This window comes from Pollachius pollachius (genome assembly GCF_949987615.1).
Source record: "Pollachius pollachius genome assembly, chromosome: 1".
NCBI lineage: Eukaryota > Metazoa > Chordata > Actinopteri > Gadiformes > Gadidae > Pollachius > Pollachius pollachius.
The window spans coordinates 24,208,684-24,224,022 of NC_136934.1; the positions used below are offsets into that span (position 1 = coordinate 24,208,684).

Here is a 15,339-nt window from a genome sequence, read left to right on the forward strand (position 1 = left end):
AAGAAATATATAACTATATACACAATGATACTATATATGTAAGTTGTCATACAGGTGTATTTGATAATAAGCCTGTGTGTATTGTAGGTGTTTGGTAATGCTCCACCGAGCACCATGACAGAGAAGTTCTCAGACGTGCTTCAGTTCACCACCCAGGTGTCCAGACTCATGGTGACGGAGATCAGGCGCAGGGCCTCCAACAAGTCCACAGGTAACTAACTCACCCAGCTTTGTGTGTGTGTGTGTGTGTGTGTGTGTGTGTGTGTGTGTGTGTGTGTGTGTTACCACAAAAAGACTCAACACTAGCATAGCCGCAATAGCTTTGTCGTTCTCGTTGGGAGAGCAGCAACTCCATCAACTCCACGGACATCTCAAATACGGGATGCAGGATGTTTAAGTCCTAGCCTGTCCAAGCCTGCAAATTCGGCATCCTTTTCTTCTTTCTTCATAATAAACACACTTTGTTTTAATGTTAAATAATATTTAACATTTTCTAATGTGATATCTCCGGGTTTTTCGGAAAACCAACCATTCAAGTGAGTAAATCAAATGTGGTCTGAAAAGTAGGTACCTTAATCACCTCTTCTTCTCAAATTCCTGTGTTTTTTCATATTGCATTATATATTCAAAGAACAAAAGTATTACAATCTCATTTTTTTCCAATATCGTGCAGCACAAATGTGTTTATGTGTGTTCATCTGTGTTTGTGCTTGGTCTTGCAGAGGCAGCCAGCAGAGCTATCGTCCAGTTCCTGGAGGTGAACCAGAGTGAGGAGACAAGCAGGGGATGGATGCTGCTCTCTACAATCAACCTACTGGCTTCTTCTGGACAGGTGAGGACCCTACCTCTCTCTCACTCACTCACAAACGTTATGACACACAACCGTTATCACTCAAAGCTAGACACACTTTGTAACACCACAGAAAGGGCACTATATATAATATTATTAATAAAACATGAAAAAAATACACTAACATTGTCATGTAGATTATATGAAATATTCCATTAACTCTATACTATCCTAATAAACAATTTAAACATAACCTAAATCATATGAATGATTAATAATTGATGAATAATTTATAATATAATATTAATAATATAGAACCTGAATTGTGACCACCAGAAAACAGTGGACTGCATGACGACCATGTCGGTGCCCTCCACACTGGTCAAGTGTCTCTACCTGTTCTTCGACCTTCCCAACATGGCCGACCCACCGGGGGGCCCTGCCCCTCCCCCTCCTCCAGCCCCTCCCCCGCAGGACAAGAACTCCGGCAACCCGGAGCTGCCTCTGGCCGACCGCCGCGCCCTGCTGCAGAAAGTGTTTGTTCAGGTAAACTCAACTCTTTTAACTTTTAAAAGATTTGAGTTGTAACTCAAATCGTGCATCCATGTGAATTGTGTAGATCTGCCAAAAAAGGTTGGGGGGGGGCCTCCATCTCATCTAAGTTATCAACGAGTCCAAGCCACTGGGAGGCAAAGTAGGGTGTGTCATGACTTTGCCCTCTGACGGCTGCTGGTGATAGACCATCTTGTGCCGTCTTGCTTGCTGCTAGCTCCACTTTCAGGCAGCATGGATAACACAATTACTGTAAGCAGCCTGTTTTATACAAGTAATTATGTAGTTGATAAGGTGTAGCAGGAAAACTGCAGTGTAGGAGGACAGGAAAGCCAAAGTGAGGCACATAGCTGCTCAAAATAGGAAAAAAGCACTGGTCCAGGAAATGGCAAAATTGTGAAAAGTAAATGGCAAAAGTAATGTGCTTTGCTGCGTGGGCTGGGTATGGGATGGGAGGTTCATGTAAAAAAATCGAATGGAATGGATGTTGTTATTAGTACTGCTTCATATAGTAGGTCTGAACATCACTAACAGGCTTTTATGTGTCACTTAACCAGAGTTTGTTTAGAAAAATTAAGCATGAATCATAGCAAGGGGCCTGGGCGCGTGCATTGATCATTTTATTTTCTTTCTGGCAAAACAGTCACCTTTTGGGCTATCACCAAAAAGGTGTTAATGCATAATGAATTATGAATGAACAATAATGCATAATTCACACACTTAGGCCTTCCTACAGAAAGTATTTGTCCAGGTAACTCGCCTGTATTCCAATACATGATATTATTCAATATTAAGAAGCATAATACATTATTACAGTACTCTTAAGCCCTACTACAGAAGGCATTTGTTCACCCTCTCTCCCACGCTCACCAACAGTACATTATTATACTATTACATTATTACAATGCATTATGTATGACTACATTATTAAATGACATAAGAAGAAGTTTTTGTTCAGGTAACACAACTCTACCTATCTCTACATTATTACAAAACACATTATGTTATTCAAAGTATACTTTACATCTACTACATTAGCGTGAGGCCTCCTGTTGAAACACCCCATTATATTCCTATATGTTGTTACTGTTCTCAGATCCTGGTGAAGCTGTGTAGCTTTGTGTCTCCGGCGGAGGAGCTGGCCCAGAAGGACGACCTCCAGCTCCTCTTCAGTGCCATCACCTCCTGGTGTCCTCCTCACAACCTTCCCTGGAGGAGGAGTGCTGGGGAGGTGCTGGCCACCATCTCACGCCACGGCCTTAGCGTCAACGTGGTCAAATACATCCACGGTCAGTGCATGAATTCAGTTTATTTACAGCCTTCGAAAGTGTTTTTAGTAAGCCTTCAAAAGTAAAAGCATTATAGGTTAATAAACCTGCTACTTCCCTTTACTTAGCTACTCTCCTTATACCTGGAGTCGGTCCATGTCTGACTCCTCTGTTGAATTACTTTTGTTGTGCAATCTATTTTATTTTTTATCTTTTATTTATAATAAATCACCTGTACTTTGTACTATTGAGCTGCTGTAACAAGTGGATTTCCCTACTGTTGGTAAACTAAATTAACTAAAGTTAATCTTATTTTATCTTAATCTATTGTATATTAACCCAGATCTCCCCTCCTCTGCACCTGCAGAGAAGGAATGTCTTTCCACCTGTGTCCAGAACATGCAACAGTCAGACGACCTTTCCCCCCTGGAGATTGTAGAGATGTTTGCAGGCCTGTCCTGCTTCCTGAAAGACTCTAGCCACCTTTCCCAGACCCTTCTGGATGATTTTCGAATGTGCCAGGGCTACGCCTTCCTCTGTGACCTCATGCTCAGGTACGAACCTGTCCTGATTAGACTGCCTGCCCAGGTACAAGCATCACCTGTCCTGATTAGACTGCCTGCCCAGGTACAAGCATCACCTGTTCTGATTAGACGAGACTTGTCACGGTTGCATGCAACTATATTTTGTATTTTTTTCTCAATAACTCAAACGTAAAAATAAGTGTAAACTCGTTAAAATGAAGGAGAAGATCAGCAAAGAATCCAGCTGAAATAAAATGCCAAGACACAGAAGATCAAGGATGTGTTTTCCTTGCAACCAAACTTACTAGTAACCTTGAGCCTTGTTTCTCAGACTGGAGCAGGCCAAAGAGGATGAATCAAAGGACGCACTGAAGGACCTCGTCAACCTGGTCACCTGTCTGACCACATATGGAGTAACAGAACTCAAGCCCGCCGGATTGACCACTGGAGCTCCCTTCCTCCTGCCCGGCTTTGTCCTCCCATTGCCTTCTGGGAAAGGTAACGTCTGATCATCCCTTCTTACTCACAGAGCCACAGCATATTATTCTAGTGTTATAAAAACAATGGTTGATGGTTTGATGGCAAGGTGAATACTTATTTCACATCTTCCTTTTGCCTAGTAGAGTCAACCGGCGTGGTTGACTCTGTAAGGCAAACAGACACAGAAACAGAAAATGTCTGTTGTTTGATTCTCCTGTACAGGTAACAGAGTTTCTGTTCTGCCTCATTGTTTTGTAGGTAACACGGTGAGGAACTTGCAGGCGTTCTCCGTTCTACAGAACGCCTTCCTGCGTGCCAAGACCAGCAGGCTGGCTCGAATGGTGCTCGACGCCATCGCTAACATCTACGCCGCGGAGCCTGCCAACTACTTCATCCTGGAGGCGCAGCACACGCTGTCGCAGTTTGCAGAGCGAGTGGCCAAGCTCCCCGAGGCCCAGGTCAAGTACTTTGAGCTCCTGGAGTTTGTGGTCTTCAACCTGAACTACGTCCCCTGTAAGGAGCTCTTCAGTGTCAGTGTGCTGCTCAAGTCCAGCACCTCGCACGCCTGCAGTAGCACCGCTGTCCGCATGCTACTAAAGCTGACACGCCACGACGCCGTCTTCAGCGATGTCCTGCGAGAGGTGGGCCTTCTGGAGGTGCTGGTCAACCTTCTGCACAAGTACACCGCTTTGCTCAAGGACCCTGCGGTACAGCAGAACACGGCGACGCAACACAACCCGCAGAACAACGAGCATGGTAGGTGACACTCAGCAGGGACTGGATGAGAGCATGAACAGTGGATTAGGGGATACGATTAGTGGATGAGAGGAGGAACTGAGGATGAGAGTATGAACAGTGGGTGAGGAAATTAGGGGATGATTAGAAGTTGAGTGGATGAACATTGGATGAGTTGAAGGTGGCCTGAAGGTGGTTGAAGGTTATTGGCAGATGATGTTGTCTTTTTGGCTTTGATGGCTTACATGAGAGCCATGTAGGCAGTGTTGGGAAAGTTCACTTTCTATGTGAACTAGTTCAAAGTTCAGTTCATAAATTTTAAAATGAACTAGTTCAGTTAAACATTCATGATTCAAAATGTTGAACTAAGTTCACAGTTCCAAAAAATGAAATAGTTCATAGTTATTTTTTTCAATATGTTGCTGTGAGCTATTTTTTTTTTCCCGGTATTTTGATTCAGATTTTTTCCCTTTGTCGTTTGTCTAGGATGAAATAGAGTGGTTGAATCAAAGATCATAGCGAAATACAGTTTCTATCGTGTTTTATTTCACATTAAGGGCATTTTGTAAATGCCATTGATTTCTGTTGGAAGACTCATTGCTTGTGACCGGAAACGCAAAGGGGGGGTGTTTACGTTTGGTTGTAGTCTTTTCGCTCGGTTCTAGCCCTACTGTTGAGACGGAGAACCAAGCGAAATGACTACAACCAAACGTAAACAGCCCCCCTTTCCGTTTCAGGCCAACAAGCAATGATTCTAGGAGGTATTGTAGTCAGCTGATTGTACATATTTATAATTCGAAATTCGTCTCAGCCTTTATACCACAGATACTCTAGGGTCTATAGCATATAACCGCGTTTTCTGATTACAGTTTAATGTAACAGTAAGTTGACAACACCGCAACTGCAAATGAACCGCACAGAGATAACCATGGCAACCGGTCAAACAACACGGCGTTCTGCACGCACATCCGCCGTGTTGATAAACAAATAACCCCCATATTGAACGAAGTTAAACCGAGTGAGCGTGCCATTCACAGACACCAGAATGAACGAGTTCACAGAAACGTACATCAGGCAGTAATACAGTACGTTCAGTTCACGTTCGCCCAAAATATGAACGAGTTCATGAACTATCGTTCAATGAACGCGTTCAGGCTTGACAGATTGTTAGTATCATGCACATTCTATCAGTTAAGTGCTATGGCTCAAACAAGAATCCAAAGTTGTTTTCTCAGCCAGATCTTGAATCATACTTTCTTCAATAAAGTGGATTATTACCTTCAATAAGGGTTATAACCTTCAATAAGGGCCACCTATAGTGTAACGCAATGACGTGTGTGGACCCTGAAGCTCTGTCTGAGCAGCAGATTATTTTTGGTATCCGCATCTGAGTGAGTGTTAAGCTTCTCGGATACTTCTAGACTAACTAGAATAACGACGGAACTAAAAGTGTATCACAAAGTTTCCGTGGGATGTAACACACTAGCTGAAATGATGGGTTCGGTTAAACTTTAATATCAATATATACTGTATGTGTGTGTGTATATATATATATATATATATATATATATATATATATATATATATATATATATATATATATATATATATATATATATATATATATATTAGTCATCATTTCAAATCAATGTTTCCCACTATGCGAGGCACTGTAATTAATAGGGGTGCAACGGATCACAAAAGTCAAGGTTCGGATCATGCTACGATTTTTGAGTCACGGGTCGGATCATTTTCGGATCAACAACAAAAAAGATAACAAGACAAATGTGACTTTCAATAAAATCTTCAAATGTGTAAAAACAAAATAAAGTGAACAATTTAGGCATAGTAAATATTTAAAAAAATTGCTTGTGTTCACATAAAATAAAAACTTAACAGAAGATGTCCATATAATTTAAATCTTAAAATATTTTAAAACAAAATAAAGCAATCTGAGGCATTATTCCTTCTTCTTTTTAACATGGATAGTAAATAAAATAAAAAACCTGTGTCCAAAGGAAGCACAGCAGACCTGGATTTACAACTTTTAAATGCAGACATCCTCATCTTTTTAGTATTGTAGCGAAATACAGTTTCTGTCGTGTTTTATTTGGCATTTTGTAAATCCATTGACTTCTGTTGGAAGACTCATTGCTCGTTGACCGGAAAAGGAAAGGGGGGCTGGTTGTAGTCTTTTCGCTCTGTTCTCCATATCAATAGTAGGGCTCGAACCGAGCGAAAAGACTACAACCAGTCCCCCTTTCCTTTTCCTTTTCCTTTTTACAACCAAACATAAACAGCCCCTTTCCGGTTCCGGTCCCGTTTCCGTTTCAATTGGATTTACAAAAGGCCAAATAAAACACCACAGAAACTGTATTTCGCTACGATTCTTGATTAGGTACATCAACGAACACCACTAACCACTCGGTATGTTGCACATTTCTGAAAACTAACGTTTAGGGTTGTTTTAAGGACAGGTTTGGGAATGCCCATAACCAGCCATTCTGATGCAGGCAGGGGCGATTCAAAATTAGGCAAATACCTGAGACAGGACCAATAGTCAACATTTCGGTGTCAACCACTATATTTCCTCCTAGACAATCCAGAAAGGGGCCTCAATGTGCTTAATACCGGAATTGTCCTTTAAACATGCGCCAATGACGTGAACGGACAATATTTGTAAAAAAGATTTGCATGGTCAGCCGATCCGCGGATCACTTGCATCCTGAACCGTGAGGGTTGATCTGTACGGATCATGGGTAATCCGTGATCCGTTGCACCACTAGTAATTAATATAAAACATCTGTGAAATCAAGCAGTTGCCAGTCTCTGCTCCATTCTGCCAGACTACGCACAGTACTCAGCCCCTTATGGCAAAACCTGTATTGATGAAGAGAATGTAGAAGTGACTGATTACAAACTTAAAAGTACCGATGGAGAGAATAATTCTCACCAGTGCGAGAGGTTTGCGTTATCCCTGCCTGTTGGGTATCCTGCTAATTTGTTAACACTCACATCCTTAAAGTGCATTATGACCGCAATAACGCGATCTTAAGCGGGGACAAGCAGGTAGACTCAGTGGACCACGGCACTGTGGGTCTAGGTGAGTTAACTGCTGGAACCTGACCAGCTGTCGCCTCTCTCTAGTCCCGTGCCTCTCTCTAACGCCATCCATTCAATGTTTCAGTCTTCAGGTAACACCGCTAAAGTTGGACGGTGGATTGTCCCATTCCCTCCCTGCTCACCATCACTTTGTGACTAAGCATGAATATGTAGTAAACATCTACAGCACGTGTTAGAGACTTAATTTTCTTTGCTCCTTTTGCGGAGCATTTTCACTTCTTTTTTTTTAAATGGTTGTACTGTTAAATAACTTGCAAAACATGAAAAATAATCATGATAAGATTGTGGATCATGATCCTGCTGAAAAAAATCTTGATCTGATATTATTTTCATATGGCCCACCCCTAAGATCATGGTTCTCTTCCGGAAGAAGATGGTATGCCCTCCTCAGGCTAGGGGGCAGAGACGTTCCCCAGGGAAGGAGTTCAAGTAGCTCTGGATCTTGTTTACCTCCTCACCTATGATCACAAGCTCTGGGTAGTGACCAAAAGAATAAGTTGCGGCTACAAGAAGCCGAGTTAACTCCATAGGGTGGCCGGGTTCACTCTCTGTGACAGGAGGAGGAACCTGCTGATCCGGATGAAGCAGTTGCTCCTCCGCATGGAGTGGAGCAAGTTTAGGAACACCTGGTGGTTCAGGCCTCCTCTGAACAGAGGCCCAAACCACCAGGTGTTCTGACTAGGGCTGGGCGATTAATCGAATTTTGATCGCGATTTCGATTTTAGGGTCAAACGATCACAAAATGAACATAATCAAGTTTTTCCATTTTTATTTTTTTAATTCTTTTATATTATGTTTTATAGAAAGAGCAGAACAGCTGGATACATATCTGTACATTATTTTGGATTGGAACATTTTCTTTTTGACCATTTTGTGTACTTATTTAAGGTGAAAGTTCTCAGTTACAAAGTTTTTTTTGGAAGAGACATGCTGAATAAATATGTTCAACAAAAATGTTTTCAAACTCAAAAATAATAGTTTGAATAATCGTGATTTCAATATTGACCAAAATAATCTGGATTATGATATTTCCCATAATCGAGCAGCCCTAGTTCTGACACAACCCTCTGTGAGGCTACCCCTGGGACAACCCAGGACATGTTGGAGGGATAACATCTCTGGGCCTAGGAGTGCATACTGATCTTCAAGTATAAATTGTAGGAATTCCTTGGGGAAAGGGACAGGTGTGTGTGGGTGCCTTTCTAGTTTATATTCTATAGTAGTTGGTAATTATCATATATAATATATCAATATTCTGTGTCTCCAGGTGACAGTAGGAACAGTTCAGTGGTGGAGGAGCAGAAACAGCTGGCCTGGCTCGTGATGGAGACACTGACAGTACTGCTGCAGGGCTCCAATATCAACGCAGGTACTCACTCACTCACTCACTCACACTCACGCTGTTTTACTATCTATCTACAATGGGGGCTTTTCATGGTTTTCTATGTCCAGGCAGTTTAGGACTCCCTAACTGCCATCATCTCAAGATACTTAAGAGCACTGTAACAGTTTCCATCACCATGTAGTTTAGAGCTCCCTTGCTTTCTTTAGTTTCTATCACCATACATTTTATGGCTATAACTGTCTCTTATCACCATGTCATCAGGGCTCTAAGTGTTTATATCTCCTGTAGTTTAAGGCTCTTTTACTTTCTCTATCTCCCAGGTGGCTCTAACTGTCAAGCTCCAGGTAGTTTAGGGCTCTAACGGTCTCTATCTCCAGATAGTTTAGAGTTCTAATGGTCACTAACTCCAGGTAGTTTAGAGCTTAAACGGTCTCTATCTCCAGGTGGTTTACGTCTCTAACGGTCTCCATCTTCAGATAATTTAAAGCTCTAACGGTCTCTGTCTCCAGGTAGTTCAGAGCTATAATGGTCTCTATCTCCAGGTAGTTTAAAGCTCTAATGGTCTCTATCTCCAGGTAGTTTAGGGCTCTAACGGTCTATATCCCCAGGTAGTTTAGAGCTCTAACGGTCTCTATCTCCAGGTCTATTCAGAGAGTTCGGGGGCGCTCGCTGTGTCCACAACATCATCCGTTACCGCCAGTGTAGAGAGCAGGCTCTTCTGATCATCCAGCAGCTGGTGGTTTCTCCCAGCGGGGACGATGACATGGGAACCCTGCTGGGGCTCATGACCTCAGCACCTTGCACCGAGATGGAGCTGAAGGCTGACATCCTGAGGGTACGCACACGCACATGCACACGCACACACAAACTTGGTATTTTTACTTTTTAATTAAACAAATGTGAAATAAGGGATTGACTTTCATCTTTTTTTATTTTGTTTTATTTAGTTATTTACAACCAGCAGGTTGGTCTAATTAGAACCAGTGGCGTTTCTATTCAATTCAATCTATTCAATCAGACTGTTGAAGGTCTAGTATGGCCGTGTCAAAGAAGAACAGGAAGTGTGCGTGTTCTCTAGTTCCTATTTTGAGGGATATTTAAATGTTAACTTCCCTTTTCCAAAGGCTATGGTTGAGGAAAATTTGCTGAATTACAAACCCCACCCTGCATTACCATAATGCCACGACATCACATGCAGCATATAAAATGATGGAATATAAAAAGTCACTCCCTTTTTGTTAAATAATAACTGGATAATAATTTATAATAATATTTGATTGTAAGCTGGGTTCACTTTACCTTGGAGCTGCCAGGTTGCGCACACTGCTGCAGCCGTGCGGCGTTGATGTTACTACTACCTGCTTTTGTTGCAAACATGCGGCTATTGCCCGAGCGTCTCCAGGCCTTTAGGCTCCTCTCTGCTCTCCTCCTCAGGCCCTGTTGACCGTGTTGAGGGAGAGCCATCGCACACGCACCGTTTTCCGTAAAGTGGGCGGCTTTGTTTACGTGACCTCATTGCTGGTTGCCATGGAGCGCTCCCTGTGCCAGCCACCGCGACAGGGCTGGGAGCTGGCCAATCAGAACCAGGTGTTTGAGCTGCTGCTCACCATCTTCTGCACACTGACCGCCGCCATGCGGTATGAACCTGCAAACTCACACTTCTTCCGCACGGAGATCCAGTACGAAAAGCTGGCTGACGCTGTAAGGTAAGAACTCTGGCTCCTCGTCCTCCTCCTCCTCCATACTATCAGATGAACCAACTCCTCCTCCTCCATCTCCTCCCTCTCCTCTATACTTTCGGATGATCTCACTCCTCATCCTCATTTTCCTCCTCCTCCATACTATCAAATTATCTAATTGCCTCCTCTTTCACCTCCTCCTGCTCCTTTTTACTATCACATGATCTAACTCCTCCTCCTCTATATTATCAGATGATCCACCTCCTCCTCCTATACTATCAAATGATCTAACACCTCCTCCTTGATATCAGATGCAGTCTAACTCGTACTGCTTCCCCTGCAGGCTCCTGGGCTGTTTCTCAGACACTAAGAAGCTGGGGCCGACGACCATCTTCCCCTCCAACGCCCAGCTATTCCAAAGACTCCTCGAGGAGGACGTGGCCCCGCTAGGAGGAGCAGGAGAGGGAGTCTGCCCTACCCTTAAACACTGCAGCAAGCTCTTCATCTACCTGTACAAGATGGCCACAGATTCCTTCGACAGGTTGCTCACTTACACATCTATGATTTGCTTTTGTGAACCACACACATGATGGGTCTATCGCTGGTCCAGCTCTCTCCCTCTGGAACACAGCGGACTAAAATATGGGAAGCTTGGGGGTGCAAAAGTGTTCTCCTTTGTGAGGCGACTTCACTGTGCTGGTCACATTTCAGCTCATGGGCTTATTTTCCACTTGTTTAAGATTTTCACTAAAACCCTTCTGGAGAAACTGAGAAAACGTTCCCGCTTCCTTTTTAACCTTTGATTGGTGTGTGTGTTTTGGGGTTGCTTGTGTATGTTTTGTTGTGCAGCTGAAATAGCTACAGGGGAAAGAGGGTTGTCAATCAAAACAAGTCTTGACCAGATTACGACACACCTACCCTGAAAAGATGTGTGTGTGTGTTTGTGTCAGCATTTCGGCTTGACCTTCTTGGTTTCAGACATGGTGGCTGTCATGGTGGCTGTCTACTATGACGTCTATTAGCTGTTGCTCAGCGAGGACCCTTTCACCCTGCTATGAAGTGACGCTTGTTATTATCTGTATATCTTTGATGTTTCACTCTCTAGCTCGCTGGCTGGCGTTCCCATTAACCTCTTCTTTCTTGATCTGTGTTTCTCTTTTCTAACCTCCTGCTTTGCTGTGTGTGTGTGTGTGTGTGTGTGTGTGTGTGTGTGTGTGTGTGTGTGTGTGTGTGTGTGTGTGTGTGTGTGTGTGCAGTCGTACAGAGCAACTTCCTCCCTGTCTCAGCCAGGAGTCGTCTCTTCCTTCCCCCTGGGGGACTCCAGCGCTGACCAGGAAGAGGTAGCGCCACCCTCTCTTCCTATTGGCTGTCTAGCCTGTTTATCTTCCCAGCCCGGGGATTTGAGCAGGAGCACCAATCAGATATCACCATTTAAAAAATAAAAACCACAAGGTTCAAAAAACACCTTGAAATATCAAATGGTATATTATATTTTTATAAAATATAATATAATCTAAAGAACAATAGTCCTTTTGACTAATTGTAATAAAGACAAACACAGTGTTAAGGTTAGTCACTTAACTAAATGAAACCACCTCCTGATCCACCTCCTCTTCCCACCTCTGTTTCCTCCATCTCCTCTTGTCCCACTGTAACCTTGATTTCCTACCTTTAGACTGTAAAGGGGTGTTATTGGCTTGTGCAATCTTCAACCTAACTTAATTGAGTGTTGAAGACTAACTTTTGTAGATCGATAGAACTCTGCATATTTTAACTGACTGTTCTCTGTGGTATTGGAACTGACTGTTCTCGTGCTATTTTAACTGACTGTTCTCGTGGTATTTAACTGACTGTTGTCTTTGGTATTTTAACTGACTGTTCTCTGTGGTATTGGAACTGACTGTTGTCTTTGGTATTTTAACTGACTGTTCTCTGTGGTATTGGAACTGACTGTTGTCTTTGGTATTTTAACTGACTGTTCTCTGTGGTATTGGAACTGACTGTTGTCTTTGGTATTTTAACTGACTGTTCTCTGTGGTATTGGAACTGACTGTTGTCTTTGGTATTTTAACTGACTGTTCTCTGTGGTATTGGAACTGACTGTTGTCTTTGGTATTTTAACTGACTGTTCTCTGTGGTATTGGAACTGACTCTTGTCTTTGGTATTGGAACTGACTGTTCTCTGTGGTATTCTAACTGACTGTTCTCGTGTTATTTTAACTGACTGTTCTCGTGGTATTTGACTGTTCTCATGGTATTTGACTGTTCTCCTGGTATTTTAACTGACTGTTCTCGTGGTATTTTAACTGACTGTTCTCATGGTACTTTAACTGACTGTTCTCGTGGTATATTAGCTGACTGTTCTCGTGGTATTTTAGCTGACTGTTCTCGTGGTATTTTAACTGACTGTTCTCGTGGTATTTTAACTGACTGTTCTCGTGGTATTTTAACTGACTGTTCTCGTGGTATATTAAAGGAGAAATCCGGTGTAAAATGGATCTGGGATATGTTTAGTATGATAACAAGTTGGAATGTTTGTTTGGGAGCAAAAAAGCGCGTATAGACGTATTCTTAGGTTGGATGTTTTTAGCCGATTCTACTTAAACGCTATTAACTTGGAATGATGGGGGCATCAGTAGTTTACCCGACAAACGTTCCTTCTTAATGGGGTTACCCTTACCCTTATTATACTACCAAAGAAGTGTCGGGCTACTTCAAGCCTTTTAAGTGGTTTAAAATAGTGATTTAGTTTTTACCATAACACATGTTCCTATCGTTCCAAGTTTATAGCGTTTTGTTAGAAACGGCTAAAAACAGCCAAATGAAGAATGCCCCTATCTGCGCTTTTTTGCTCCAAAACGAACATTCCAACTCGTTATCATACCAAACATATCCCAAATCCATTTTACACCGGATTTCTCCTTAAGTGGATGTTCTCTGTGGTATTTTAAGTGTGGTATTTTTAGGTATTTCAATAAACTGCTCTAAATTGGACTGGTGTCCACTGGTCCCTTCTGGACTGGTCTCTAGTAGTAATGTCTCCAACGTGTCCTCCCAGGCACGGGTACTATGGCACCTCAGGCCCCCCTGCCCAGGTGAAGGCAGTGAATGAGCTGAAGGTGTACCACGCCCACCCCCAGGCCGGGCCCCCCCAGGCCTCCTCTGACGTGGTGGTCATTCACCCTGGGGCGGTGCTGGCCATCCTGGACCTTCTCCCCTCCGTCAGCTCCGACAGCCAACCAGAGGTCAGGCCTTCACACTCTGTATTGTTTGAGGAAATCCTTGAAGGAACCCTAGTTTGAGAACCCCCCCCCCCCTCAATGTATACAAACAAAATAGTCAACAGATTTAAAGCATTTAAAAATGTTCTCCGATGCCACGCAATCATTTCTTATCAGAGAAGAGTTTTCGCTTATTACATTTACATACATTTACAGCAGACACTTTTATCCAGAGCGATGTACACACATTCACAGAGCTAAGCCGGCCCTTGCTTATTCATAGTAGTTAATTTGTTATAGTGGTTCCATTTCTCTGATGATCTGATCGTAGCCCCGACCATGTTCCCCTAAGGGATGGATAATATCCATTGTATCTCTTCTCAGAGGTTGGGGGATAGGAGTTGTGAGATGCAAGGCTTTAGTGAAAAGAGGTGGAAAAAGCAAAACGTCCAGGGATGTTTTCTTTTCATTCTGTTGTCAGGCTGTCAAACTCTACGCAATGCTCATTCGCCGTTTAATGTATCAGCGATTAGCTGATGCAAAATCTCAGTGAGGACACCCCATCTTGTTGTACATCCAAGCTCTGCAAACTTGGGTGTGTGCAGGTCTCTGCGTAGCGATGTGAACCCTCACAGACTTTTGTGTATGTGTAAGTGTCATTTAGGCAACATTAACATAAGAATTTAAAATAAATCGGTGAAACCTATTTTACAAACCAAAACTGTCGCCAAGGCTTATTTTCTGGAGCGGCTTATAGGTTGATTTTGCTACCAAAAAGGCTTGAAAGAAAAAGATATCCTGACAGAAAAGCCCATATGCATTAGAGGTTTGTGAGTAAAAAACTTTTTGCAACCTTTTACAGAAATAAACATTGGCATCACTTCATAACTGACTCAAGCAACAAGGAAGACCGTTTTACACAATGTGTCTGTGCCCTCAGTTCATGAACCATAATTCAATGCCTCTGTGACTAAATTAATTGCCTGCCAAATAAAGAATATCTTGTTTTCTGAGCCTGGCAAGAAGTAAAGTTTAACTAAAGTTTAAATCATCATTATCTCCAGTTCATCACGGATGTACTCGGTTCTCAACCCTCAGCTGATGTGCAACGCAGCGCTGTCACGCCCCTAACAAATATTGTACACTTAAACAATTTGGTTACGGTTTCACGCCAGCATGGGGCGGTACATGTTGTTGGCTTATTGGCAAAGATGCGTAATAAGATACGGCTTATACCAGGGATTTCTGGTATTTTATAATTTATAACCCCATTCATCACTCCTGTGGCTTGTAGAAAATGCATCTGCTTTATTTTTGCCAAATCCCTCTCCCTCTCTTTACAGCATGCGCTGGACCTGCAGCTGGCAGTGTCCAACCTGCTGCAGGTGCTGGTGCACAGCGAGAGGAACCAGCAGGTGCTGTGTGAGGCGGGGCTGCACCAGCGGCTGCTGCAGCGCTGTGGCCATGCGCTGGGGGACGAGGACCACCCCCTGCACCCTCCCCTCCAGAGGACCTTCGAGAGGCTGGCCTCCCAGGCCCTGCTGCCCATGGCCCTCAGGTAGGCGTCACACAGATAGACACTATACACGCACCACGCAGAACACAAATAATGCATACATTAC

At 43.1% G+C, this 15,339-nt stretch overlaps 1 protein-coding gene across 2 annotated transcripts in view; it reads left to right on the plus strand.

Annotated features, from left to right (window-relative positions):
* Nucleotides 1-92: 92 nt before the first annotated feature.
* The window catches only part of wdfy3 (WD repeat and FYVE domain containing 3), a 70,052-nt gene continuing 54,805 nt past the window's right edge, over nucleotides 93-15,339 (plus strand). Inside the window, exons 1-14 of one of the 2 annotated variants that reach the window (XM_079741709.1) lie at nucleotides 93-211; nucleotides 723-832; nucleotides 1,127-1,336; nucleotides 2,439-2,631; nucleotides 2,978-3,164; nucleotides 3,466-3,632; nucleotides 3,873-4,370; nucleotides 8,740-8,841; nucleotides 9,459-9,652; nucleotides 10,252-10,523; nucleotides 10,840-11,037; nucleotides 11,753-11,836; nucleotides 13,555-13,741; nucleotides 15,061-15,275. In XM_079741709.1, coding sequence (XP_079597835.1) covers nucleotides 115-211; nucleotides 723-832; nucleotides 1,127-1,336; nucleotides 2,439-2,631; nucleotides 2,978-3,164; nucleotides 3,466-3,632; nucleotides 3,873-4,370; nucleotides 8,740-8,841; nucleotides 9,459-9,652; nucleotides 10,252-10,523; nucleotides 10,840-11,037; nucleotides 11,753-11,836; nucleotides 13,555-13,741; nucleotides 15,061-15,275 — 2,714 coding nt within the window. In that variant the 5' untranslated portion in view covers nucleotides 93-114. The remainder of the gene's footprint in view (nucleotides 212-722; nucleotides 833-1,126; nucleotides 1,337-2,438; nucleotides 2,632-2,977; nucleotides 3,165-3,465; nucleotides 3,633-3,872; nucleotides 4,371-8,739; nucleotides 8,842-9,458; nucleotides 9,653-10,251; nucleotides 10,524-10,839; nucleotides 11,038-11,752; nucleotides 11,837-13,554; nucleotides 13,742-15,060; nucleotides 15,276-15,339) is intronic. The other variant, XM_079741710.1, reaches the window with a different exon arrangement.